At 41.7% G+C, this 27679-nt stretch overlaps 2 protein-coding genes and 1 non-coding gene across 5 annotated transcripts in view; 2 read left to right on the top strand and 1 right to left on the bottom strand.

The window, feature by feature from the left end:
• Nucleotides 1-18964, top strand: part of LOC142578898 (C2 domain-containing protein 5) — a 67547-nt gene extending 48583 nt beyond the window's left edge. For both annotated transcript variants that reach the window (XM_075688573.1, XM_075688572.1), the window contains 9 exons: nt 1174-1290; nt 3376-3462; nt 4207-4296; nt 9640-9721; nt 10587-10661; nt 13263-13309; nt 15643-15768; nt 18520-18666; nt 18837-18964. In XM_075688573.1, the coding sequence (XP_075544688.1) occupies nt 1174-1290; nt 3376-3462; nt 4207-4296; nt 9640-9721; nt 10587-10661; nt 13263-13309; nt 15643-15768; nt 18520-18666; nt 18837-18938 (873 nt within the window). In that variant the 3' untranslated portion in view covers nt 18939-18964. The remainder of the gene's footprint in view (nt 1-1173; nt 1291-3375; nt 3463-4206; nt 4297-9639; nt 9722-10586; nt 10662-13262; nt 13310-15642; nt 15769-18519; nt 18667-18836) is intronic.
• A 1538-nt stretch (nt 18965-20502) lies between these two features.
• The window catches only part of LOC142578896 (uncharacterized), a 42332-nt gene continuing 35155 nt past the window's right edge, over nt 20503-27679 (top strand). For both annotated transcript variants that reach the window (XM_075688570.1, XM_075688569.1), the window contains exons 1-7: nt 20503-20677; nt 20943-20980; nt 21056-21101; nt 22339-22400; nt 24024-24072; nt 24405-24451; nt 24528-24573. In XM_075688570.1, the coding sequence (XP_075544685.1) occupies nt 20599-20677; nt 20943-20980; nt 21056-21101; nt 22339-22400; nt 24024-24072; nt 24405-24451; nt 24528-24573 (367 nt within the window). In that variant the 5' untranslated portion in view covers nt 20503-20598. The remainder of the gene's footprint in view (nt 20678-20942; nt 20981-21055; nt 21102-22338; nt 22401-24023; nt 24073-24404; nt 24452-24527; nt 24574-27679) is intronic.
• TRNAL-CAA (transfer RNA leucine (anticodon CAA)) lies at nt 25751-25823 on the bottom strand. Its single transcript has one exon. It is a non-coding gene; the product is annotated as a tRNA-Leu (tRNA).

Below are 27679 nucleotides of genomic sequence, written 5' to 3'. Positions count from 1 at the left end.
GGTACAGTGACCTGCTATCTATTTGGTGGCACTAAGAAAAAGAATTTTGATGACGGCCGAACGAGTGACGTCACAATGTGAGGGTACGGCGACCTGCTATCTATTTGGTGACACTATGAAAAAGAATTGTGATGACGGCCGAACGAGTGACGTCACCAACAAGCTAATAGTGCAGAAGACTAAAGTGCTTGATAAATGATTCCAGCTCGCAACACCTTATGCGAAGCTATTGCAGTTGCAGTTAGTGTTTGAGGGCTGTTCTTCATGCCTAAGCTTTCCATGCTTAACCCTTTCATGTGCTGTGTACACAATTGTGTATGCCAAGTTAGTGCGTCTACAGCAAAATATTTATTCAAAATAATGATATTTAAAATGTGTTGCATACATCTTGAAACTCTTCTGATTAGAATTGTGCTGCAAGTTTTAATAAAGTCTGCAAAATGTTCTAGTAAAACGAGTGGGAAGTTAGCTGCATGTTCTTGCTTGGTGCATGTTGTTGTATGTAATGGCTTCACTTCTTTCATTGTTTTTCACAGTGTGTTGCAACAAGCATAATTTTCAAGTGCCTGGATTGGCACTTTTCAAGCCTGCTAGACATGAAATTGTTAATGTTCTCATATATAAAGTTCCTGTAGTAAACTTTTGCATAGAGTACGCATTCTGTAAGCTTGACAAAATGTGCTAAAAAATTAAAAATTTTTAATCTATTCTGCAGTTGTATGCTTTTTATGATTCTGAAGATGCAATAAATGCAGTAAAGGTAAGTTTTCAATCAACATAATTAATTGGCACCTGAAAGGGTTCATCTTACCGTCACTGTTTCAGTGGACACTGAGACGCATATTTTTATTTTCTCTTGCTATTTTTAGAAACCTTAGACATATCTGACTAGCAGAACAGTGCTGTAGCAGGAACATACCGGTAGAGCACTATAAGGTTATGCTAATCCACGAATCGGTGCTTATTTATGACCTGATTTACCCTGCCTTTACGCCTGTTTTGCAGCACAATAAGAATTGTATGTTTCGTCTCATTTTAGTCACTCTGTGTTTTGCTGTACTCTTGTCTTAGCATCCTGCTTAGCCGAAGTGCTCAGTTCGGCAACTTCCTGGTCCGTTAATCTCAGTAGTTGCCAATTACTAGAACATTCTCTTGCCTCTTACACATGTGCAGCTGGATGATGCTGAGGACGCTATGAGTATTCTGAGAGAGCCGCACATGCCTGAAGGGTTTGCCATGTGCAACACGGAGGTTGTGCCTGGCATGGATGGCTTTAGCTGCAACCTACAAGTGAGCATTCCTACATGCCTGTTTGCCTTTTGTCATTAAGGTGGGCCTCCTGCTATGTATCTGCATCTTTCCATGACAGCAGTAAACAGCCATTGTCTCTTTTCATGTACACTTAGTTATGCTTGAGTTATACTTGGAGCTGAAGGAATAGCACAAGCTGGCTCATTTTCGCCTGAGAACCACGCTTTGTTAGGGCTTACTTGTCCAGCTTCTGCAATACCACTTTTGTCTTGGACGCGTGAAAGAACACTGGACATATGCTGACTATCAACTGAATTTAATACATGTAAACAATTTATATATCTCACAACTTCACTTCCTTGCAACCCATGCCTACACATACACAGCCTGCAATCATATATAAGATACCGAGAGTTTTAATTGGACTGCACAGCTTCAAATAAAAAATTCCTTTAGTAGTGCCATGTGTCAACCTTCCAAAAAGGCCACTTCGCATTCGCATAAGGCAGAAGTCTATGTAAAAAGTGGGGCTGTAAAAGATGGATTAGTACCAACTTGCCCAATTTGCAATCCTAATAGGCTTACTTGCTTGTGAATGCTGCTCCCTTAACCCTTTGTTGTCTACAGGCAGCAGACCAGAAAAAAAAATGTTTTTCTTGTCACGTTTCAGTATTGAGTACAAAGTTTATGGCTAAATGTCTTTGGCCAACACTGAATGCCAACACACGACTCTCTGTCTGCAAGGTCAGAGGAGACAGGCCGATGCAAGATTTCTGACTGCAGTGGTGCAACACATGTAATGTGAAGCAAATGAGACATCCAGCTATGGTTCGCATATGATGAGAGCTGTCTATACAAATTAAATCGAAGCCTGAGGTGGCTTGAGTGAAGCCCACTTCCAGTTTCCTGACTTGGGTTTTCTCCCTAGTGCTGAAAAAATTCCTGCAAAAACGTTTTGTTTTTGTTGATTGTGCTAATTTTCGATGTGTTTTTCATATTTAGAAAGAAAATAAACATATTTTTTGTGTATTTATATCTCTCGTCCTTAAATGGTTAAATGAAAATCAAAGGCAAGCAATAAATCGAGCTGAAGCAGCAGAATTGTGCTCTGAAGATGTCTTAAGTGTCATTAGTCCTGAGAACAGAGCTTTCACAGCCAAGATAATTATGTAAACATAGACCAAAATTGGCACAGCCTCTGTGAAAAATATTTAATAGGAGCCTGATTACCATTTTATTTAATTGGTAGACAGTTGTATATATATAACTGCATACATTCGACCATGAAAAAGGAAGCACTTCGGCCAATTTGGTTGGATTTTACTGCATAATAATTCACTCGGGCAAATTTTTTACAATACTTTGTTGGCAGCATTTGTGAGAGTGCGGCACCCTCTCTATGTGGCCCTCTTACTATTTGAGGGCACTTGCATGTGTCAGGGCATGAGTTCCAAGATTGCTAGTGTGTGGGATTTGTGCAGCGTGTCCTAAATGCAGGTGACATATTGTGATTTGTTTTTTGGGGAGATCAGCTGTCTTCAAAGGGAGATGTGCTTTTTTTTTCAGCACCTAGGTTATCTGTTGGTGCAGAACAAGTGCTGAGATTTTCCACAGCTGGCATTTATCACTATAGCTAGGCTTAATATTGGTGTACCTTTAAGATATAAGGCGAGCCTAGGCTGCATTTCAGATGAGTGCAATTGAGTCTGTAAAATTGAAATAACCGTGCTTTCCAATATATATTAGATTGCCGGCTATGCCAGGCTCCAGAATGTCTGTTTGACTAGCATTCTACTTGAAGTTGCTTTTGCAGCACCTTGATGTGATGTATTTAGCAAAACTTGTACAACTGTAATATTTGTACTGCTGAAGGCCAAATACATTGAAGTTGAACAGATCTTACACTTAGGCAACTTCTTGCATCCAGTCACTTCATATTTAAGTTTCTGTGTAGTGCAAATACCATTTTTATTGCGTTTCTAAACATTTGCTTTGCATAAGAAGCATCTTTATCTGTTTCCCAGTATTGAGACTGTAATTTTTGGTGACAGGTCAGCGCATGATTCTCCTCTTGCACCAAGCTGTGACCTAACTTATAATTTTTCTTCTTTCATATGTGTGTAGCTGTTTATGCAAACATACCGAGCCAAGCTGTTTCCTGGTGTTCATCCAAGTCGAATATTGTCCCAACACTTTGACCATATTATTCAAGTAAGGATGCTGTGTGCAAACAAGGATTTTACCATGTTATTTTGTGTAGTATGCCAACAATGAAAGCCAAAATTTTACTAATACCATTGGCATATTGTGCTGTACACTAGTTGATTTTATAACTTGCAGATTGCTAATGCTCTAGTATGAAGGAATTTTTACTTCATTGCCGTGCACATGGGCAATTAATGAACAGTAATATTAATTGGTTTCATAGAAAGCCCAACCTGTTTTTGCTATCAGAATACCTGCTTAAGCCGTCTTTTATTGCGAGTAAGAACTAGCTAAACTATATTTGTATAGCATTAGGCGAATTAGAACTGCATTTCTCTGTATAGCAGCATAACTGTGACACTGTTCTTTCTTGTGAGTCACATTTACCAAGGCTAACTCAATTATCTTACAATGATTGTAGCTATCTTATGCTGCTAATATTTGTTTATTTGTCTCGTATTCTTATGAAATGTGTTACGCTAGAATCAAAACTAACCTAAACTTCTTAACTTCTGTCTGATAATAGTATTGCACCTATCTTAAGCTGTAATGTTTTTTCCCTTCTTGTGTAGTTAGTGTTTTCTAGCTTTCTACTTGTACAGTGTCCTGTTACATAAGCTATACTTGGCTAGCCTGAAATTGATGAAGCTTAGGAAGAAGCTTGAGAAGTTTGTGTGATTTATTTTAATCGGTACTCTGTTATTCATGTCTCGCGGTAGCATAGTGTTTAACTTTCTCTTTTCGTTTCAGAGTCTTTTTGTAAAGCTTCGCAAATTGGTTCCATGTTGCTTGGCAAGCTTGACCTTTCATATTGAGCTTCCTGACCAAGATGAACTGCAGGTGAGATTAGCCATTAGTATTTCACAAATGGCATTGGCTGCATGTTGACTTTGTTGCTCGGCACATATTGCATTGTTGCACATATTGCACACACTATTGCATTGCAGAGGGTGATTACATAGAAGTACAGAGCTTTACCTCTTTCCCTACTGCTAGAAATATGCTTATTTTCAGTGCTTTCATGTTCTATTGTTTCATTTTAAGACGTAGCAGTCACAATGTTTACAGTGATACATAAAAGTGTAGCCTAATCACTGGTGTTTTGAATGGATGTAAAGCAGTAATAGTTGTTCAGACAGCTTTTGACAACTTTTATGTGAAACCTCAAAGAAGCATCTCAAGGAACATGAAGGAAAGTAATAATTTGCTATTTTTAGTACAAATACTGAGAGTAGAAAAAATGTGAATAATGTGATATATGCGTCTTGCTGCTAGTTCCGAACTTGTAATTCAGACCATGCTTAAAAAAAAAAGTTATTACGCAGATTTATTGGCATCAAAGCTAGCCGTAGTGATGCCCGTGCTATGCAGGAAAGTAGTGGCTTTGCAAATATGAAATTGGAGAAGTTTCTATTGTGCAGGAAACGTTTGTTTTACTCATTGCAGCAGGCACCTGGTTCATTATTTACTGCATTTTTTAGGCTCTCGAAGCAATGGTTGTTAGGTCAGGGAGCATGCAGAAGTGTCTTCATACATGATTTTTGCATTTGCTCAGCTTATCTGTGCAAGCAAGCTGGTCTAGTGTGCATTCAAGTGGTGCTGGAGTACCTACTCGCTTTGTTCAGTTCCTGTATAGTACTGCACAGTAATGCGGAGTGTTGCACAATATTTTACAGTAATTAATAAGGGCACTTGTACAAGCGGTGTTCAAAATGTAAGAGATTAGACTGTTAGTCGAGGTTCAGTCGAAGGTCGGTCTGAAATAAACTGCGTGCTCTTATTTGTGTGAAAACTCCACATGATAAAAAGGATATCTCGTTATAATTTGTACATACGACGTCGAAATGTTGATAGATAAAAACAAACCCTGAGAGGTACAATAAACTTGCACTTCATATCGGTTGAACATAATTATCACAATAAAACCCACTCATGAACATTTACCATTGTTTCAGACATCGTTAAAACTGCATAGACATTAGACTGGAAAATTGGACAGCCCGACAGAAGAATCTATGTCTTCACTGCTGCTGTCATTTAAAAATTAGGTTGCTCAGTCGACCAAAGGACATATTTTGTGTTGTTTTATTGAGGAAGTGTTAGGAGCACTGAAGATTCAGTGATAACTGCACTCAAAGTTTTATTTTTCCTCACTCCCCAGTCGGCCAAATAAAGTCAAATGTAACAAATAGGTGAAGTTCAGTCGTTATTACAGACAGTGCAATAGCATTGCTAATGGCAAAAATCCACCGATAATGTTTAACAAGTGGAAAAACTGTCGATCAAATTGATTAATTTTTATAGGCCCAATAACAAAACACCCAAGTAGATTTCATTTATCAAGCACAAGTAATTTCCCCTATGTTGTCCTTGGTGTCAGTGTTTGTTGGCTTCTTATGATATGACTAACAAAAATCGGGCCCCTCGGTTAACCCCCTTTCTTCTCGCTAAGTAGATTAGAGAAAAGATGGGGAATGCTGGAGATGGAAATTCAAGACGATGAGCAAAACGTGAACAAGGTGAATGCAGGAGCCAACGTTTCGACAAGTGGACTTGTCTGAAGAAGACAAGTCCACTTGTCGAAACGTTGGCTCCTGCATTCACCTTGTTCACGTTTTGCTCATCGTCCTAAGTAGATTAGAGCGGCATATGGCCTTGATGTGAACATGTGAACACATAGCTGGCAGTAAAGCCCCTGGATCGTGAAAAAGTGGCGAAAGGCTTTTATCTTGATGCTGAGCTATGCGACTAGAAGGTCATTTCAGTGTGCCCCTGGTTTGGGCCAAGAGGAGCTGGTAGACAACATACACTTTACATGCATCACTCTCCATTCTGTGAGGAGATGTCAGTGATGTGCTTTGTAAGCTTTGTGAGCTTCTCTTATGCACAAGAATGATATAGTGACTTGTTGAATGCGAAAAAAAAACCACGTAACCGAGACATGGCCTTTGATATAATATGGCTTTGATATGGCGATAATAGTGTTCGCAGTAGCTGGGCTCTTCTCCGTTTGTTCATGTAAAGGTAGAGGAGCAAATTATTTCTTAAAATATTCCAAACGCGCGAATTGGCCACCTAATGTCACACAGCCGCATAATGTAACGTGACTCATAGGGCATGCACAAATAAATGTGTTTTCTCTTGGCACAAACCAGAAGGGACTGCCACCAGTTGCTGCTACTTTTGTCTAGCAGTGCCCTGCAGCACTATCTTGTGATTGTCACTACTACTATTGCTTGGGTTATGTGTGTGCCTAGTGAGAACAGGCAGTGGCGTTAGTGGGCTGTGTTGGCCTAGACCAAGGTGGGGGAGTTGCACTTTTCTACTTCATTGCCTACACTAAGAAATGTGAGTTCAGTGATAATTACAGTGCGGCTGCCTGTGTTGTTGGTGGTCAGCAGCCTTCATGCCCAGTTATGCGAGTGCTGAAAAAAAAAAAAATGAAAACAACTTTCCACAGTAGCGTACTGCTTGTTCTATTGAATTGTGAATGAAATGGCAGTTGTTGACCTCTGTAAATTTTTGCTAAGCAGAGCGTATATACATGGAAATGAGTGGAAAGCACATAACCATCTGCTCTGTGGTTACATGCTTCACTAGCTCATGAGTTGGAGAAATTTTGTAAGGAGGGTGGGCATAGGGGTAGTGGTTACAAACGTAAGCATACTGTAATGTTATGCAGTGCTTAATGAAACAAAATGTTGTATTAAAGAAAAGTTGCTGGATATAAAGTACCAGAGGTGCTACTTGCTGACAATGTACCACACATTCCAAATTTGGGATAATAACCCAAGTGCTTCCCCTTAAATTCAGCTTTATTCAACATCTGTCAGATGTTTGGAGCACGGACAAAAAGCCTGAAAAGGCTTGACTGGGTCCGTGCACCATAGCATGGGATACAGTGGCATCAATTCCATACAAAAAACACAGGAGAAAATCAACTTGCAGGAAGTGCAAAAACTACAGAAAACACAAAAACAATGCAAAGAAAAGGCAAATATGTGCATAAAGAAAATCCATGAATATACAGAAACATCGTGGGAAATTCACTGGATCAAAAACGAGGAAAAAAATGTACAGAAAGTACAAGTAGTGTTTCAACAAAAAATGGAACAATGGAGAGTTATACATATATGTTGCGTAGCTGACTGAAAGAGATCAATTCTATATCCGTGCCATTTTTGGCCAACTCATTTAACAAGGTCAGTAATGTGTACTTTAACATTTGCTTACCGTAGGTCGTGCGGCATCTATCAACTTTCCATGTTTTGGGATAGTGTGTGTTGTATGCAGGGTAATTTTTTTGCAACTTCGCCAGTGATTTCAGAAGGTTATTTTTCTTGTTTGTTTCCAGTTTATGTTGTCGAAGTAATCTGAAATTGTATAGAGATTGTGCGTTTACAAGCTTAAGCTTGTTAAACATGTCCTGTGTGTGACTCAGGTAAGGAGCTTTAAAAACAAGGCGTATTGCACGCTTCTGAAGTGAAAGAAGTTTCTTTATATTTTCTTTAGTTGTTGTTCCCCAAACTAGCGCACCATAGTTTAGTGTAGAAGAAAACAGAGCATTGTACAAAATATTGTTAATAGAAAGAGGGAATGAAGTTCAGTGTTTGACGGAAGCCCGTCTGGTCGGGATGAAACATGGTTAAAAGGTAAACAAGAACCCGAGGCACTTCGCCGACCAAATAAAGATTAAAAAAAAAAAGACGTTTCGGCTCCCACACGGGAGCCTTGTTCACATGTAAAATTTAAAAAATGTGTTCGAGCAGCTCGCTTAAATAGTCTTGAACACGTGACGCAGGCAGCGCGCATACACTGACGGCAGATTGCCATCACTCCTGTTCAGAGTGTATGGCATAGTCTGAATCATGAGCGACTCAAGATAAAGGCGTCGAGATAGCCCTTTTTCCCTGGCAAGGACACGTGCCTTCCCCCAGTCAATTGTGTGGCCACTTGAAGCGGCATGCTCAGCCAAAGCACTGGATTTCACATTTTCTTTTTTGACATCATAATTGTGCTGTTTAAGACGCCTTTCAAAGTCACCAGTTTCACCAATGTACACGTAGTCGCAATCCGCGCATGGGACAACGTACACAACACCTGGGAATTTCTCTTTTGGTAATTTGTCCTTAACATTGACGAGTGATTGTCGTAGTTTCTGGTTTGGAATGTGTGCCACTTGAACATTTTATGAACGCAGAATACAGCTTAGAGCTTCACTTGTGGGAATGGAAGAAAGAGGGAATGTATAGCAATGTCGATGCATGAGGCCGATTACTTTGGACAGTTTTTTCGTTAGGTAATTGATGTGAGCATCCCAGGACAAATTATTGGAGAAAATCACGCCAAGGGTTTTGAAACTTTCTACAACTTCTCTTTCGAAATCGTTTAGCAGTAGTTGTGGGATTTCGCAGAATTTGTTTCACGGATGAAACAAAAGTGCTTTGGTTTTATTAATGTTTAGCTTTAATTGATTATTTGTAGCCCACAAGTGAATGCGATGAAGTGTTTCATTTGTGTGAAAAGATAAACAAGCGACATCCGAGCCGGTAAAAAATAGGCTAGTATCGTCAGCATATATTATATACTTGGCGATATGATCAATGTTAACAATATCGTTAATGTAAAGAATGACGTGCTATCCTCACTTTGGTAATGCTCCTTGTGGAAATCTGAGCTACAATATTGTAACTGGGTAGTCCCAGCATTTATTTGAAGGTTGTGCATTGGAGACATGTTTTTAATGAAACACCGTGTCACTCAGATTTCCAAGGAGCGTTGTTAAAAAGTCTCTGCATCAGTTGGGCTGTCGGAGTTGAGAATGAGGTCTGAGTAGAGGTGTGTTTGTGAAATTGGGGACTGTCGGTGGCTACACTGTCTTTAGCCTGATGTCAAATGCTAGTGCGGTGGAACTGACTAGTGCAACTTGTGCATCTTGCTCTAAGATGACAGAGAGATGTGCTTCTTGCTGCCATTGCTGCCAACTTCATGTTCTGTATCTGTGTAACCTTGGCAGTTATGTCACTGGCTATCACAAGACTGTGCTGCAGTTTTCTTTGGTCATGAGTTCACGTGTGCCTCTTTATTGCTTGGAGCCCCGTGTGTGTGCCACTTCTCCCTTGTGTGTCACAGTTGTTGGCGTCACTTACAATATTGTCTGCTTTTGGTGTGTGCGTCCCTCAGGTGGCTGTTGTGGGGACTGCTGTCAGCTTGGATGACCATGCCGCGGAAGCTCAGACGATCACCAAACCCAAGCCTGTGTCAGGTGTGTACGCCAACCCCCAATTCTGTCTGCTTGTGTCTGCCAACAGCTTCTGTTTTCCGACTGCAGCTGCTTCCACTTGCATCATTTTAAAAAAAGGTGGTGGCCACATATATGATCAGTAACGCAGTCCCTACTTAAGGTGATTATTTGTCATAAAAAAAATGCCACTGAGCAGAAAACTTTCCTTCGAGTGAGATGCAACCGCATGACTTCCTAGTTGTGAGGCAGGAGCACTAACCGCGGCACCACAGTACTCATATAAAGGTGATGAAAAATAGTGGGAGCCTCTTATGCAGCTCGACGCACATGGCATGAGGCAATTAGACACGCCACTTTGTGTGTGCTTCGTAGAGTATTAGTCCGGAGTTACAAGCATTGTAACACTGTAATACGCTACCGTGAAATAACCGATGCGATGAGACTTGCCACTTAGTACATGCTCTATGAAGCACTAGAGTCTATTGCTTGAAGTGCTGGTATGCTATGTGTGACAAGGAAAAGGTAGACGGAATGAGATTCACAGCTTTCTGCATGCCTCAACTGTATTGGCAAAGATATTGGCAATAAATATTGGCTCCTAAAGTATTGGTGCTATCCTGGTGGACAGCATGCGGTGGACAGCTAGGCCCATGGCATCCTGAACTGAGGATGCCGGCAGCTTAGGACGAAGATAGTGTCTGCTATTTCTATTAATAAAGTTTATTACTACTACTGCTACTATGTAACTTAAAGCCTTGGGCTCCGGTGCTATTAACTATGCCTATGTGATGTGGGTTTGACATAACTCTTTTTATTAGCATACAGACTTTGCCTCATGCACGTAATGGTAGTAGCTGACTAGGAGGAGTTTTCTCTATGCATGCAGTCTCCATGGAAGCAGAGCAGGAACTCATATTTAGAATGGATGAGGAGAAGCACACAGACCAGATGCCATCTCTTAGTGAGTATTGCAATATTTTCTTTTCATTTTCAGACTAGCCAAGGTCATTTTCATGCCATTGTGAACTGTCGTTCCAATTAGTAGGAACCACAGAACTAGTTTAGGAACTCGGGATAGGAAGTGCAACAGTTGTGATTTGGCTCAGAAGTAATACAGTATGCAAAAAAGAGGTGAGGCGCGCAGACAGGACACAAGAGTAGAGAAGTGGACAAGTGGAGAAGTAGAGTGGGACATCATGGAGAATGGTAGATAGATTCCTAGTTTAACTGTCATCCAGGTCGCATGCTTATTAATGTAGTATTGACATGACATTTCCTACTTTTCATTTTTTGCATTAAATGAAGGACCCGGACCTCGAAACCCAAGGAAAAGCTTTGGAAAACCTCAGAGAGCCCTAAATAATTATACAAACCAGTTTCAACTTCGTTTCCTAGGAGATGCACATGTCGTGATGGTTTGACACAAAAAATGGTCACGTAAGAGCCGACCATTGTGACGTTCTGGTACTTGCTCAGTCTCGCTCGATGGTCTGCTATGCTGCTACTCATTGCATGGCCTGATGCAGCAGCATAGCAGGTTATCTAGCAGGCTGGAGTGAGTGCAAAAAACGTCACAATGTCCTGCTTTTACATGACCACTTTCTGTGTCATGAAGTCGTGACAGATGCATCTCTTAGGAAACGAAACCGAAACTGGTTTGCAGAATTATTTAGGGCACTCTGAGGCTTGCCAGAGCTTTCCCTCCGGTTTCGAGATCCAGGACCTTAAAGGGACCCTGAAACGCTTTTGACGATTTTGTACAAACGTATTGAGTCGTTAGAGTAGGTCTTTCTGATCATTAATTGACACGTCTAAGTGCCCCGCGTAAAGCGTGTAATTTATTATAAGGTTTTAAAAATGCACATCACTGCCGATCGCAGCACACTGCTCGGCGGAATTTTAAGCCGCCCCTACCCATATGACCGAAATCACCCATACGACGTCAGCGGGGCGAGCTATCCGATTGGCTGACAAGGCCGCGTGATCGATAAATTTTCCAACTTTATGGTAAACAAATGATCTTTGTAATAGTTGGGATGTTAGTTAATTTGTTTTTATGAAAAGAAAGTAACATAAAGAGAATGCACAAGAATAATTTTTCAGTACACTCAAGCACTTCCGCCGCACAGCAAGTGTCGTCTGCTTGTGTTACAACGTACTCCATTTTGACGAGAGCTCCGCGGTCAGAGTCGGTCTCAGTCTTTTCGCAAGCACTATGATTCGACTTTGGTGCCTTGTGGACTGCAAACGTAGCGACTGGCAATATGTCAAGCTGCGACATCGTGTCCCACTGCAAAGCAGCGTACGAACGAACTGGCTGCTGCGCATCGGGCTGCCGCTATCCCATCGGCGCCAGGATTTGCGCGTTTGTGGCCGTCACTTTACACCGGAAGATTACTAACGCAATAGCGTTTCGCGAGTCCGGTATTAGGTCAAACGCAAGCGCAAGGGGACAGAGTCTGGCCGCTTAACTGTGCCGTAACGGGATGAGCCATGAGATTAGCAGAAGGGCAAATGTGAATGGTCTGCACGGTGCAGCCATCTGGTGGCAGAAAGCTCAACCATACACAGTAGCAGCAACGAAGTGTATTCTTCTTTGCTGCTGGTGTGTATTTTTCGCAGGAGTGTAATCATCAACACATTGTTTTTATAATTGTTTAAAATGTTTTACACTTGGTTAGAGCAATATTAGCGCTTTGTTTGGCTGGTTAAGCACTGCGCCAACAAGTGTATGGACCGTGCAGACCAATCAGGCTGCTCACGTACGTCTACGCTAAAGTTCCTTCATCAGCTTGAGTTTATGCCTTAAGTCATTTGCCGAAATGACCAGCTTGCCTGTGGTTACCGGAATACAAACGTTCAGCGCTACGACAGAATGCTTGCAACGCACGCTGCTTCGATAGCTCTCGCTTGGGGTCGATGGCCAAGCGGCTAGCGGAGAGGTCTCGCGCGGGCGGGGGCGGGCTCCAAAACAACCGGAAGTGGACAATGTGACGTCGCATCGTGACGCCGAACCAGTGAAGGCGGAGCTTAGCCCCGCTCGCTCGGCGAACAAGTTGAGGAGGAAAAGCACGGCTAGGGAGGAGGGTAACTTCTAATCGCTTGTAGCTCCATTAATACGTAACGCTTCACTTAAATTGTGGTGCGAATGTTCTACTTAAGCTGTACCCTACGCGTCTACAAAATTTTTCCGAACCATTTCAGGGGCCCTTTAACTTCACGCAAAAAATGAAAAGTCACCCCTTTTAAGTAGCATGTTCACTAGCTATCTTTGTGCTCTTGCCTGTCTTTTTTTCTATCCCCTTTTCTCCTTACAGGGTAGCTAACTGTCTGATTTATCACAGTCTTTCTCTGTAGTTCCCGCTCTGTCTCATCCAAAGCCAGGAGTCACAGCTAGTGCATTTACACCTTGGCAACTGTTAAGCTTATGACAAAGATGTTAATTTTTCTTTTATGTTGGAAATTTGAAAATGTGCTCTGCAATCTCATACATTACACACAATATTATTTAGACTTCATGTCATCGTGTCGCATCATTGTCGAACATTTTTCACTTCTATAGGTCAAAAGCACGCCAGAATTCCAAGGCTTTCCAATTTGAGATACCAGGTAGGTAATCTTCAGTGGCATACTGCTTACAACTAATTGATGCCGGAAAAAAAAAAGAAAATTTTTGTTCTTTGTGGGTGTTGTGTTATGAATACATTAAGGCATGCAGTCTTAATCATAGGGAATAAAAAGATGCTTCCAGTTCAAGCTCATAAAATGGAGAAACTGATTTGCTTTTTTGAGAGTGGGTGTAATGGAACGCTGTCAAACATTTTTTTTTGTTTTGTTAAGGGATGTATGCTTACAGTCCACATCTGTTACAACGGATCCACATGCAACATACCTGCGGATACAACAGACGATTCTTACAAGTTTAATTTGCCTATACAATTAATGAAACAAATTCCGGTTTAAACTGACTATTGGCTACAACGAACAAAATTTTGAATAAATATTGTCTACATGAGCCATGTCCAACGTATTTTGCTGCAGCGACATGTGTGTGCGGCAGTGGACTGCACCCAACTTTTTCTGATCACTTATGAAAAGTGCGAAAATGCACTTTTTCTTAAGGAACAAACATGCTACTTGTGAACAATTTTTCTTGGTTATGAAGCGAAAGCTACTGGGGCTGAGTTCCTGTGCATGTATTCATATGTAATGTAGTCTGGGTGAGCTTGGTTTCGTTCTTGATTTTTCCACCCTTGCATAACTCCTTTACTTCTGAAGGCAGAGACAATTATCTCGGCGTGAATTTCTGAGGCCGATCAATGTTTAAACATATCCTATATGTACAGAGTTCTGAACAGCGAGCAACACAGAATGCATTGGAACACCGAAGCAGCCGTAATATCTTGCCGCGGATCAGTCATCTTGCTCACTCGTTTGTACATGCCGACGGTTGTAATTTCCAGATGGGATTGCTTGATTTCCACGTAGACTCTGCAAGTGCTTGTTTTGTGTGCTTTTATTTTATTTTGCTACTGAAGCTGGTAACAAAAACTGAAAACGGCTTCTTAGGCGAGCTGTCAAATGGGACTACATATTAGATGGGACAGCAAGCGACGAACATTCACCAGAAGACTTTGGCTCAATTTTGCCTTTGAGGAATGTGTAAACACGCGACAGTCTCAAGTGTGTGAAACTCAAAAGGGCAAAATAAAAATAGCCCGAAAAATATCAGTAGCTGTATGGCTATTGTTACATATCGATTCAAATTAGGAGCTGTAAGAAAATTTAAAAATATTGTTCTTTATTTTTTACAAAAGAAATTGTGAGCAAAAGTGTGGGACTACTTCCGGCAGCGGTGCAAGAGGTGCATTCTGGTTCCGCAGGCTTCGCTTCATAGCCAAGAAAAGTTGTCTGCTGAGTACAGCAGTAAGCTTCCCGCAATGGAGTAGCCCATGATGCCCTCCCAGCTAACACAGATTTCGTAATGGTCATGCGAGCAGCCCACCGCCACCACCGCTCTTGGCTTGTTGCCGATAATGCTGCTAGGCCTAATCTGCTTTGCTTCATAGATGTAGTGTGTGACGCCTCAAAAAAGACCGCCGAGGATCCAAAATTGCATCGTATTAAGAATGCCTTATTTCTCATGACATCAATTTGCAAAAATAAAGTGGCAGCTGTCCGCGGCGTCCTGCTCAATTGGCAAGTCAGCTTCGCCTCCGTACAGAATTGGTACGCGGTGAAGCATACACGAAGTATTGCGGTGAAGCATACCAAGAGTGGGAAGGGGCAATGGTCATGAGACACGGTATGTTTCCCTTTATTACAAACGCGTGCACCCGCCGTATCCTATCACAGTACGAGCACCTATACGCCTAATAAGTGTACTGGCAGGCCTTTAGTGCTGTTTCGGACGTGCCTGTAGCGATTTGAGCTCTTGGAGGCAGTAAAGGTTGTTTTGTTTTTGGGCTGCCCAATTTTTTGGACGTTCTCGCAGCCCCTAGGAAGTTAAAAAAATCGGGCGTTGACTGTATTTAGTACAAGTAACAATATATGTCTTCGATAAATAATGCAACAGCTTTTTTTTTACCTGTACACTGCATAGCCAGAAAATGGGTAACCACACTAAATTGACTCTCACAAGTCATTTTTCTTTCCATTTGTGTGCTCTCATTACGCTCCTGTGCTCATGTTAAGTTTGGTCTTATTTTTCTATACTTGTATGTTTGTCTTTTCTATCACAGAAGGGGAGTACGTATGAAGGGACTCGTGAATCCACACTACTAAAATCTAAATAATGTAGCCTGTCATGAACGAAAATAGACATATCCATAAGCTCTTATTTGACAGATAAAATAAATTGTGCTACTGTATCACAGTCTGTGATTTGATTCGGGTTTCTTAAATTTTCCTTTCTTGTTGTACTTATGACCTCACCCTAATAGGAACTGTGCTGTGGAAGGCATGGCGTTGACCTGACATCTCTTGACCATGTGCCAGGAGGAAAGATTGAGAAGTATTTGGGAAACCTAGACTTCTTTTTCATTCGTGAAGGTACAAGCATACGAGAGGTATGTAGCCATCTTACATGAAGTCCACTTTCATGCGATACTCAGAATCGCGCTTTGCTACTTTTGTTGGTGGTTAAGTGTCACTTCAGCTTGACTTGTGGTGCTCCGATCTGTGTTGAAGGGCTTTTAGAGGTATTTAAAACCTTGAAAGACTCTTAAAGCTTTTAGCTAAGCTTAGCGGTACTTGTTCGAACATAACAGCCACAAAGTTGCTTTAATCCAAAAATCCTCCTAATCCAGTCAGATTACATAATCTGTGTAGGCTTACTCTCTAAGCCTTTCTTGAATAGCTTTTTCATTTCTGTGCAATAAAAAAAAAAAAGTGTTTGTTGTTGAAGACAGCATTTTTATTTTCAAGCTGTCAAACATGACATGCTATTGGAGAAAGAACAGTCATCTCTGTTAACCATTCCAGTGTAGCTTTTTGTCATGAAAGAAGAGGTATAATAGTTACTTGTCCTTCAGCAGATCAGTGAATGTGTTTTGCAAGCAACAATTATTGTGATTGAAGTCTGATTATAGGTGCAAATTTGCCTTGCTTTGTGGCCAAATGCAATAACTGCACTGCAGTTAATGGGGAATGTGTGCTGTATTTACATGGCAGTGTAAGGCAACTGTTTCTCCAATGAACCAGGCTTTGTCACATAACTGGAGTGGTATGAAAAAGCTGACCGTAGACCATGTGCGTTATTTCACGAGTGGTGTTTACCACATTTCTAAGGTGCATAGTGGCATAGCATAGTGCAGTGACGGTAATAAGGTGGGGTTGGCAAGGACTCGGCTTCATAAGGTGTCATAGTTCTTGCACGGTAGAAGGAGCTAAGCTAAGCAGAAGTGAGAGAATGAATGAGCATCATACAGAAATCTGTTTTTAAATTATTTATGGGTATTATTTTATGTTTCTAACTGTCCTAGGCTTCTGGTTTCTGTACAGGTCACCAGTTTGCTTAAATTAAAAAATCCTTTTAGGGGATACATGAACTTTGCAATCTTCAGTGTCAAATATTGGAAATCGGTAAATTAATTTCTGAAGCATCTGTTCAAGGCCTATAATCGGACTTGAGCTCTCTCATCTGTCAAGAGCAAGATGGTGTGGAGGATGTGCCCAGCACTAGGCCTCTTCGATTTTCCACTTATGGCTGCTTGCAGGCTGCCGGAGCCAGCCAGAGCACCTTCATTTTTCTAGGATTACTCTGCCCAACCCGTGGCGCGTTCCGCAATGCGGGTTAGGTTCTGTGGTGGACAGTTCTGGCCACCTGCGGGCTGCCAGAACCAGGATGATTTTGGACTTGGGAAGTTTAGCAACTCTCTGGCTAGCAAACTACAAAAAAGAGTCAATGAGCTCTCATCGCCATCTTTGTGGGGACTTGACATATTGCAAAGTGGCCACTTGAGGACTGCTACCTTGTTTAGCCAACTGGCTATGGTCAACTTTGGTTTTCATTACTTTGAGTGTTATCTTTTAATGTGCTAGTGCACCATTCTGCCTTGTGAGGCAGTGCAATACGAGAGGCGATGAATATTTCAAGTTCTTGTTCCTTTTGTGCATGTGTGTGTGTCCCGCAAAGCTTCTTTTTGTGGACAGCCTGCCGTGCTCACACACATGCATGCTCTATCTGCGTCGTGTTCTGTGCAGGTTGTAGACGCTTGTTCCCACATGTTGTGGTGCCTTTTGGGTTTGTATTTCTCTTGTGGTATTCATTTTAACATCTCATGTATATACGGCGATATTTTCTTTTGCTGCAGTTAGCAAAGGCGATTGCAGCTAGCCAGTGTTTTTTCCAATGTTTTAACTAGGCTGTTGATGTTAACGGCCTAGTTTAGTAGCCCTGGTTTAGTAAGGGCCAGTCGATCTATGTAACCATACATACATTCAATTATTCCTCACACTTCTTTCATGTGAAGCTTTTTGCTGGTCACAGACAACGTGTATTAATTTTCATGTACCATCTGCAGCCCCAGCTCCTCCAGCACAGGGGCAGGAGAGAAATATCAGCCAAAGCATCTTTCTGAAATTGATGCCCAAGCAGGTCGGCATGAAAATTTATGTGTAGAAGGCTTACCTGATATCATGTTTTTTCATGTCTTGTCGAATATGGTCAGTCAACGTCAACTTGCCAACACTGGTAGGCAACGCGATCGCCTCAAGGAGGTATCCTCGAGCAATTACTTTCGGGGTACAATCACTTGTATGTGATTTCGTGTCTTGGTATCAGATGCGTCAGCGGTCGCTTGTTGTGCTGTGCCAAGTGTGAGGCTGGCCCATTGCACACCCTGTACCATGTCACGTGAAATCTTGTGAAAGTGATCATATCTCCGAATGTCATCACTTGACAATACTGCTTTAGCTCTTCAGCAAGCATAACTATATAAATGGGCTGAATGCGCTAAGTTCACGCTAGCCTCTGCCATGCTGGCAGCGTGTTTAAGTTTACCCTGCAGTCAGCTACCCTGGCGTTCAACTTTGCAGCCTTCGGGCAGCTTCAGGTTGTTTTGGGATTCCAGCCCGCATGACTTCCTATCAGGACCAGAACTACCTAGCTGCCATCTGGCTGCCAGAGACCTTCTGGAACTCCGAAAATCGAAGAGGCCCACTGACTTTTTTTATCATGAGTTCTTGTTGGCATACTATATAATATTATTTATTTCACCAAATTTATTGACAATAATTGATGTGAGAGTGAGGACTTCTGTTGTTACCGTGAACAGCCAGTGACAGTGCAAGTGCCCTTTTCCTTTTCTTGCTTACAGGAAGGTGGCCTGAATGGCTTCGTGCAAGGCTTCATGACTGAAATCTTGGCAATAGTGCGAGCTCACGTGGCGTCGTTAGGAGGCAATGCTGTTGTGGCTTTTCAGATGACTCAGTGTATCTTGCTGCACAATCCACACAAGAATCAGGTCAGCTGCCCTCTTGGATAAGCTTTAGAAAGAGAATGTCAATGTCATTAAACTTCTTCAATTTTCGTTGTTTGTCTGTTGCTATCTTGTAAGGCTGTCCATTGGTTTTGTTTGCTGCTGGCCCTTATTTTATTTGTAGTGTGTGAAACAAATGTTATTTTGCCTTACAGGGACAGTGCTTAATAAATGTGGCGGGTGATGCTGTGCTGATCCACTACCACTCACAGATGCCTGATGCAGAACCATCTGAAAACACAATGTCACCTTGTTGAAATAAAAAAAAAAAGCTCTCAAACTATATGGCATCCTCTATGTTTTTCTCTCTGCTTTTATAAGAGCTTTCATTTATCACTGCTTCTTTCATAACTGCTGTATAGCTGTTATGTGCTCCTCCCCTGATTAAAGTTATGTAGGGCAACATTATAATTGAAAACCAGCCTTTCGGGTAAGTGTGTCCCGTCACATTTTGTTCTCGCCCATAATGTGCTGCGCCTATTGCTTGTCAGGCTCACGTAGGCTAGTCGCCGCTCAATGGCTGATTGATTAACCTTGTGATTAATTTATTAATGCTTTGATCGTGATTAATCAACTGAGATTAAATGGGCAAATAAGGCACGCTTTGTACCCTGGTGTCACTCCTTCACTTGCACAAGAACTAACGGAACTATAATTTCTCATCTAAGATAGTGCCTGTAGGTGTTTTGAGACAAAAGCCATGCAAGCACTCTGCACTTCAAGCCGATGGAGGAAAAATTTTGAATATCTTATCTATGCCCAGCCCTAATTGTAATGAAGATCCTAATAAAAGCTTTATGAGGTCACAACAATTCATAAGGGTAAAATAAAGCAAGTGTTTTTTCAATGAACTGGGGTGAGTTACTAAGCAAACTATGCATTGTGTGTTGAGACAGGTCTGTGTGTGTCTTTTTTTTTTTTTTTTCCCCTATATAGTGAACAAACAAATAGCCCTAGTGAGAAAGGCAGATCACTGATTCGTGTTGAACACATTTATACAAAGGCGGTTCATATAAAATCTTGTTTTTTATTGTTACTAGCTTTCTTTGGCTCCTTCGGATGTCTTTCTTGGTTGGTGGTCAGTGGTTGGCGTGTGCAAGAAATATCTCTAGCTCGTTTGCTCGCTCGTTCGTTCGTGTGTTCGTTCGGGCTATCGCTTACATTGATAGGCTACACATTTTTTTTTTTATTCGAGAGATCCACCGAAAGTTCTGTAAGGTAAAGAATGAAAAAGAAAACGCACGCGGACAGACGTATGGACATCTAATAACTGCTGCTCTGTGCGATGCATACACCAGAACATTGAACTTTACGAATTTGTTTGGCCTCCCTATGCATCTTGTGCGTGACAGCTTTGAAGGAAAGATCATTCCTGTTTTTTCAGCTTTGTCAGGTGTAACAATGGCTGTCGATTCTATCTGTGTCATTACATTTCATTGCGGAGAATAACTTGGGTTTAGGTACGGGCCCGGGCGGTGTGTAATGAACACTTTTTAATCGCATAAGAGCTGAAGCGGGGGTATTTGTCTTTCTAATACCACAAAAATTATAATTGTGTCTTCGATATTACTGAGGCGTCTGCTTATGTGATGGCGCTCAAAGACGAGACTGACGACACTGCTGAATAAAGTTTCGGTTTCGTTTTGCGGTTTTTTTTTACACCTGTAATATGACTGTGAATATCAAGCACACGTCACGGAAACGCTACATTAGATGTAGTCAAACGGTTGTGGTTTAGTGCGTTTAGCGAGGCGCTGGTTTAGCTTTGCGCATCGGTTAAGTTGAGTTGAGACTATTAGCGCCTCTGGTGGGTTTGTTCGTAACTGCCAGCATCTCTCCTCTGACACTGCTCGTGGCGTTCATCGCCGAGCTCGTAGTTGGATATCACAAAATGTAATACAATACCGCACAAGAAATATGACAGTTAAGGTATTCATTGACCTCGCCACACAGCCGTTCGTTGCTGACTTGGTGTTTCCCGACGGACTTCCAAAAGGTAGAATTTTTTTAATTTGCAGGCGCATTTGCCAGCGGCAATCGCTACTGTAGGCCTACCTAGATTAGTCCGAACCATCCGAATGCAGCGCCACGATTTTTGGGCGTGCGTTGGCGCTTGCTTGAGAGGCGCAATTTCCAAACTTTTGCATTGCTTATTGCACACATTCACACGCATGGGATAGTAAACAATTGATGCACCGCACCTGCCGTGTCACGACTTTGCTATTGTTCCAGTTGTATAAAATGATTTAAACATATTTCAGGTGGTTACGTGACGCTGTTTGTTGGATGCTGCCAACGAGTAAGAACTAACAGAACGTACAATACTTGGCATTTACTTGCGACTTACACTTATTTTTGTGCTTGTTTCAAACAGACTCCTCAGCCTGGAAAGCAAGTTGACCACATACCTTTGCAGCAAGGTAACGTCGTCCTTCTACTAGAATGAGAAGAGGAATCAAGGGGCCCGATTTTCGTTAGTCAACCATATGAACCCAAGAAAAGTTCTGGTGAAATTGTTTGTTGTGTTTAATTGAAGTGCAGAAATGATAACATAAAGGAAAGTGAAAGTGGATGACAACTTTCCGCTGGAAGTAGCAGAACCCAGCCATATTTTGAGGCAACAACAGTACATATGTTGAGAGGCGAAACCGCCACTTTATAAAAATTTGATTTCTCAAAAGTAGACAAGCTTACGCACCCTGCTAAGAGAAAACGTAACAGAGACTAACCCTCTTTAAAAATTTGATTGCGCTAAAGTAGGCAAGCTTGCGCGCCCTGCTAATAAGCCTCATTGAATTTAGTTTGTTCACCACAGTGCAGTTGGAATGAGTTCAAAATAAATCAGTTTACGTTTGTTATTCTTTTACTTGAATATCCTTGAAGCCGTACGCACACATTCAAGAGGCATACTAAAAGTACAGAACAACACATTTATTAGTAGTATTTTTTAAAGGCTGATGACACTCCGTTAGTCAAGCTGTGTCATGCTATTTTGGAGGCTTAATTTACATTTCTTCTGGCACTTCACACACGCTTCTCTGACTGTTGTAAAAATAAAAAGTGCTTTGCGAGAATGCAAAATTAATGAAAACAAAATAAAGTTGTGACATGCTGAATAAGTATGTTGCATGACTGAAATTTATTAAAAGCCCGTATAGAATATTTGGTATACTTTGAAAATCTTCATGCTGTTGTCGTTGCAGATTATCTATTCATAAGGCGTATTAGTAGCATATGAACAATATAGCATTACGTAGAAGCCTTTATGACAACAAAATACGCGATGATTTTAGGAAAGTTTAAAAATTAGCAATGGATTCGCTAGTGACAATTCAGTTGTCGGCTATGTTTGAATGTCCAACATGGCATTTGCAATGCACCTTATGATTTACCGATTAAGGGAGATATGAAAAACTGGCAAATAGCTATGCCATGTGAGGGTTGAACTCGCAGCTGACTGTGAGGGAAAAACTGGTTGAGCTGGTTTCCACCAGTCAGGTGGGAACTGTATACTGGTGGGATATATGCACTGCAAACCAAGACTATTTGCTCTTGCTGTTAAAATAGACAAATGCAATAGATATGGTAGATCAGCTGACCAGTATGGAAGGCACGATGGCTCGTATTACAAAACTTCAACCTCTTGTGTTGCTTCAGGTGCCAGTTCAGGTTTGGCAATACCAGTTGTGAGAAAAACATGCCACAACCAGACCTACACGGTAAGTGTGTGCACAGCTTTTTATTGCTGCAGATGTCGCACATCCACAAAGTAAAACATACAGGGGAGCGAACTCGGGCACTCGACAATGTATTTGCTTGGTTCTCTTGCCCTCAATGCGTGCAGCATACCACTGTGCTCTGCCTCTGCCGCTTAACCTCTCCACAATGGGTCTTTGCTAGAGCTTCTCCCTTCCACCTCTTGTGCAGACTGTTATCACAAATACAGCATGTCACATACCATCAAAATTGGCTATTAAGCAATCAGCTCAAGAAGTGGCTCTTGCGCCACTGAAAGGGTGCTGCACAGCAACCAACAAGCAGACACAAGAAAAGAACATGTCGGTTGTTTGATAAATGTTGCAGACTTAAATCAATCCCTTTAATTTAATAGAGACTTGTCTCAAGCAGTTGTTGATGTATGCTGTATTGTTTCAGTCATGATTTTTAGTCTTCAGCTGGGGCATGTTGGTTTTCCTGTCTTTTGTTGAATTCGAAGGTGATTCTCATGGTGCATGTAATGGACTTAGGTTGTTAAGTTCTTTCGATGGTGGATTAGCAAATTCTTGAACTGTTTCATTTTCTGATAGAGGTGTGGGTATGGCAACGGAAATGAAACATTCTCTTCATGCCATCTACGATCCATTGGTTGTACAGTGAGTGGAGCACAAATGTTTCTAAGAGCTGCTCCTACCTTCTTAGCAACGGCCTCATTGCGGTTAAACGAAGTGTAGATGAAGATTTAGTTTTCCGTCATATCGTATTTGTAGTCAAGTTTCTTTACTTTTCTAGATGTTGTTCCCTGTGACTTTAATCATCCATACGTTTCTTAAACAATCACTGTGGCATTGTATACATGTGCAAAATATAGCAAAAGCCGAGCTATCTCCAGTGGTTCATTTACTACTAATAGCGGGAATAAGCTGTTGGGTGGAGACGGGGAGAGCTTCATGTGCATTGTCTTCGGGTATTGAAATGTAACCAGCTTGTGCCGTAAATGCATTGAAATTTATTTAGCAGTTGTTGAGTGAGAATATTAAGGGTCATTGTGTCAAGCAAACGACAACACATGAGCATCAGCAGCGTGAGCCGAAGCAGATGAGAAATATTTATGCACACTGATGTGCAACAAGCAACATACAGCGCAAGCGTTTATAGTGGAAGCTGAAGCAGATGGGGTGGATGCCGTGACTGCACTTGGCAGCACAGCAGTGAAAGAAAGGTGCCCTATCTAGTGGCCGGCATGGAGCATCTTCGAGTGTCGCCATCTGCACAACAATTCTCAAAACTGCTGCCCCCTCACAACTTCAAGAAGGGAACACTATAATCAGATCAGTCTGCTCACTTGTTTATCTTACTTCGTGCACATGGCACACAGTAGAGTACCTCTGATACACTTTCCAAGGGACAGTATAACGAAAGTGATGCTGGGAAATGCACTGAAGTGTACTGTTAGCTCCAAGATGCTGGGCTTCAGCCAGGGGGGTGGGGGCTCTAAGTGGCTTCAGTCAAGTTACAACTGGAGAAAATTAATGGGAAATGTGTTAGTGGGATTCAACTGCACTCATGATTGTATTTGCATTAAATAAAGCTTAACATAACATGTCATTTTCTTATATTTACAGGAATTCTGTGATGGGAAGATTTATGTGCGATATGGGTCTGATGAAAATGGTAAGTATTATCTTTTGCTTAAATAAGATGTAGAAAAATGAAATAATCTTATCGAGGGGGGGGGGGCTGCAAGTAAAGCACAGTGACAAAATGGATGTGCTAAGGTTATTCACAGTGGTTGCTTACAATTGATTGTGCATGTTCTGTGGTGGGTGTTGCTGTTGTTCGCATAATTGGCTTTGTGTAGCCTGTCTACCACTATTGTCAAAGTTTTTGTGTTGCAACTGTTATGCCTAAAGGCTGTGTGCTGGATTTTAATGCGGCATACAGCTTGAATTCGCTAGCATTGAAATATTCACTCTGGCTCCTCACTATTTTGTTATTGTGGACAGGTGGCACGAGTTTCCCTTGCAACCTCAGACATTCTTTTGAATCTGGTGTAAGTACAAAGTTCTATAGTAGCAGTATTGCCCAGTGCAACAAAAGCAGTCAACAAAAAAGCATTTTCTTTACAGGTATTGACAGAGCAGGAGCACCGCAGACTTCATATTCAAAGAGAAGGTGTGTCTGCATTGTATTGCCTTTGGTTATTTTGAGTTAGTCCTTATGCCACATTGTGACTGTTACTTGCACTTATGACATCCAACATGGTCGCAAGTACATGTGCCACCAAGAGATGTGAGCCCTTAAGGAAGATTTCATTTCATTTCATATACCTCATAGGCTCCAGAAGGAGTATTGCGTGAGGGGGGTGGTACAGATAACAATTGTGGAGCAAAAACATGTTTTTTGTTGCATAAATATGAACAGAACGAGCATAAAATAATAAACAAAGAACGCGAAATAAATAAAGATAAAACGAAAGGAAAGTAAACTAACAGTTGTTAGCTTTTCAGTATGCAGTAAAGCAAACAACAAATGCTTACATAATACACAACAATGAAGTTAAGAGCAACAAAACTAAAACAGATACTTGTTTTTAGCTAAGTACTAGCCAAATATTGCACTGATTTTTTCGTTAATGTCAGCGATGTTGTCAGGAAGACCATTGCACAGCGCAATCGCACATGGCAAAGCTGAGAAGTTGAATGCATTGGTGTGATCGAAGACGCATTGGAAATAGGTGATAATGCAGGCGTCTAGATGCGCGGGAGGGACAAACAAGTGGTAAAGTAGATTGGCATACATTATGCATGATTTTGTGCCGAAGACAAAGTAATGCCATATTCCTGCGTGATTCCAAAGATGAAAGCGACAATGAAAACTTGATCTTAGTTACGCTCGAAAATGGGCTATAATCTCTGGCAATGAAACATGCAGTGCGGTTTTGGATCGACTCGAGAAGATGGATTAGATATGCCTGACAAGGTGACCATATAGAAGCTGCGAATTTGAGCTGGGGTTGCACTAATGTTTGGTAGGCTATCTTTCTGGTGAGGGAAGGAGCGCTGCGAAGGTTACGTTTCAGACATCCGGGAGTGCGCGATGCTTTAGCTGCTATTTTCTCAATGTGGGATGACCATGAAAGGCTACGTGTTAGAATAATGCCAAGGTGTTTGTATGAAGATGTGCGAGCAACAATACTATTGCCAAGCGAGTAACTGAAATAGAGTAGTCATATCATAAGAAGCCAACAAACACTGACACCAAGGACAACATAGGGGAAATTACTCGTGCTTAATAAATGAAATAAAGAAACGATAAGTTAATGGAAACTAAAGTGGATGAAAAAACAACTTGCCGCAGGTGGGAACCGAACCCACAACCTTCGCATTTTGCGTGCGATGCTCTACCAATTGAGCTACCGCGGTGCCGTTTTCCCATCCACTTTCTTGGGTATTTATGTGTCCTAGTAGAGCCCTGGGAGTGTTAGCCAGCGCCACCACTCACAGACCTTGGCGGCGGACATGGACCGTCCTTCTTGCCGCAGGCGTCACGAGAACGTGATCTTTTTGGGTGAAGGCAACCGGTCAATAAACCCACATATGCTACCTGAAAGCATCAATGTTGCCGGATTCGAGGCCCTCGTTATGTAATAAACGAGAAGAAAGGGGGTTAACCGAGGGGCCCGATTTTTATTAGTCATATCATAAGAAGCCAACAAACAGTGACACCAAGGACAACATAGGGGAAATTACTCGCGCTTAATAAATGAAATAAAGAAACGATAAGTTAACGGAAATTAAAGTGGATGAAAAAACAACTTGCTGCAGGTGAGAACCGAACCCACAATCTTCGCATTTCGCATGCGATGCTCTACCAATTGAGCTACCGCGGCGCTGCTTCCCCATCCACTTTCTTGGGTATTTATGTGTCCTAGTAGAACCCTGTAGTAGTAGTAGTAGAACCGACACCGATCAGCAGGGTGGCCAAAGTTTAATTCCAATGTGGGCAGCCGCGGCTCAGCTTGAGAAGACAATAGTTGGCTTCTTCCGGAAGTACGTAATTATTATCGAAATTCAAAAGCAGATTTTTGCTTACTTCAACTTGTTTATTAAACTTAGTCCATAAATAGACACAGTAACAGTAGGAAGAAGTGCACCGATCTAAACACCCTTCTTGATTGGTGTCAGCTATTGGCCAATAGCAACTGCATATGGGAAGCTGCTATATTAGAAAACAAAGTGTCTAGAAAAGAGTGAGGAGCAGGCTTCTGTTGAAAATGGACCGTTTGAGATAAAGGTTACTTCGCACTCCGCTTGCGAGATCCATACACCACACATGACTGCAAAACTTGGCTGAGATGTTCACAGAAGCATGTGCTATGCACGGACTATGTTTTTTCACTAAGCCCCTGTGGTGGTTCAAGACCCGTTTAAGTACCTGGCCTCAGTACTAAAGCACTGTTGTCATTGCAATGGCAACACTAACTTTGCAGTGTCTACACGATTAGCTTCCTGTTGCTGTTGCCAAGCAACAGAGCAGATGATGATCCCAGCACAGCTACGTTGGGTGACTACAAATTGCTGCTTCCCAAGTGGCTTCGGTGCGTTTCCCCATGATTGCTCCGTTTTATTTGTTATGACTATGGGCTTGAAGGTTGTTGCATGACAGTCCCTGTTATTTATTTTTTTCCGATGCGGGTGAAGGGTAGAGTATTTACACAGCAGGAGGATTTTGCAATGTCCTGGAAATATCCTGGTGTTCTACTGAAACTTAGATTTATAAACAGCACATTTATTCCTGCTTGCTCATTGGATGTGCCCATGTGAGGGTCTTGGAGCAGAATGGTTCACCTACTGTAATTGGTGATAGGAATGGGATTCTGATCTCCATATGGGACTGGTGGTAACACTCTTTTACCTGTTTTCTGCCACACATACTAATCAGGACAATCGGGAAACATAGTTGCATTCCTTTCTTGTGATAGCACAAATACTCGTGATAGCACAAGAACATGAACTTAGTTAATCATCATAGCCCATGTGTGTGATGTCTCATGCTTGCTTCTGGTGCACATTATTGTTACGGTGTGGCTTTGTCATTGGTGCAGCAAAAGAAGTTTTCTTGGTCGGCCACATTCACAGCCTCTTTCAGATGTCTTCACATATACAGTTAAACTTCGATATAGCGAAGTAGGAAAAGTAGACAATTTGCTTTGTTATATCGAAATTTTGTTGTATTGAAATTCGACCTTTTATGCAAATAAGTACAGTTGCCGATCAAT

The sequence above is a fragment of the Dermacentor variabilis genome, chromosome 4, assembly GCF_050947875.1.
Source record: "Dermacentor variabilis isolate Ectoservices chromosome 4, ASM5094787v1, whole genome shotgun sequence".
NCBI lineage: Eukaryota > Metazoa > Arthropoda > Arachnida > Ixodida > Ixodidae > Dermacentor > Dermacentor variabilis.
Note: the sequence above shows the minus strand (reverse complement) of the source record. Positions and strands in the feature narration are given on the sequence as shown.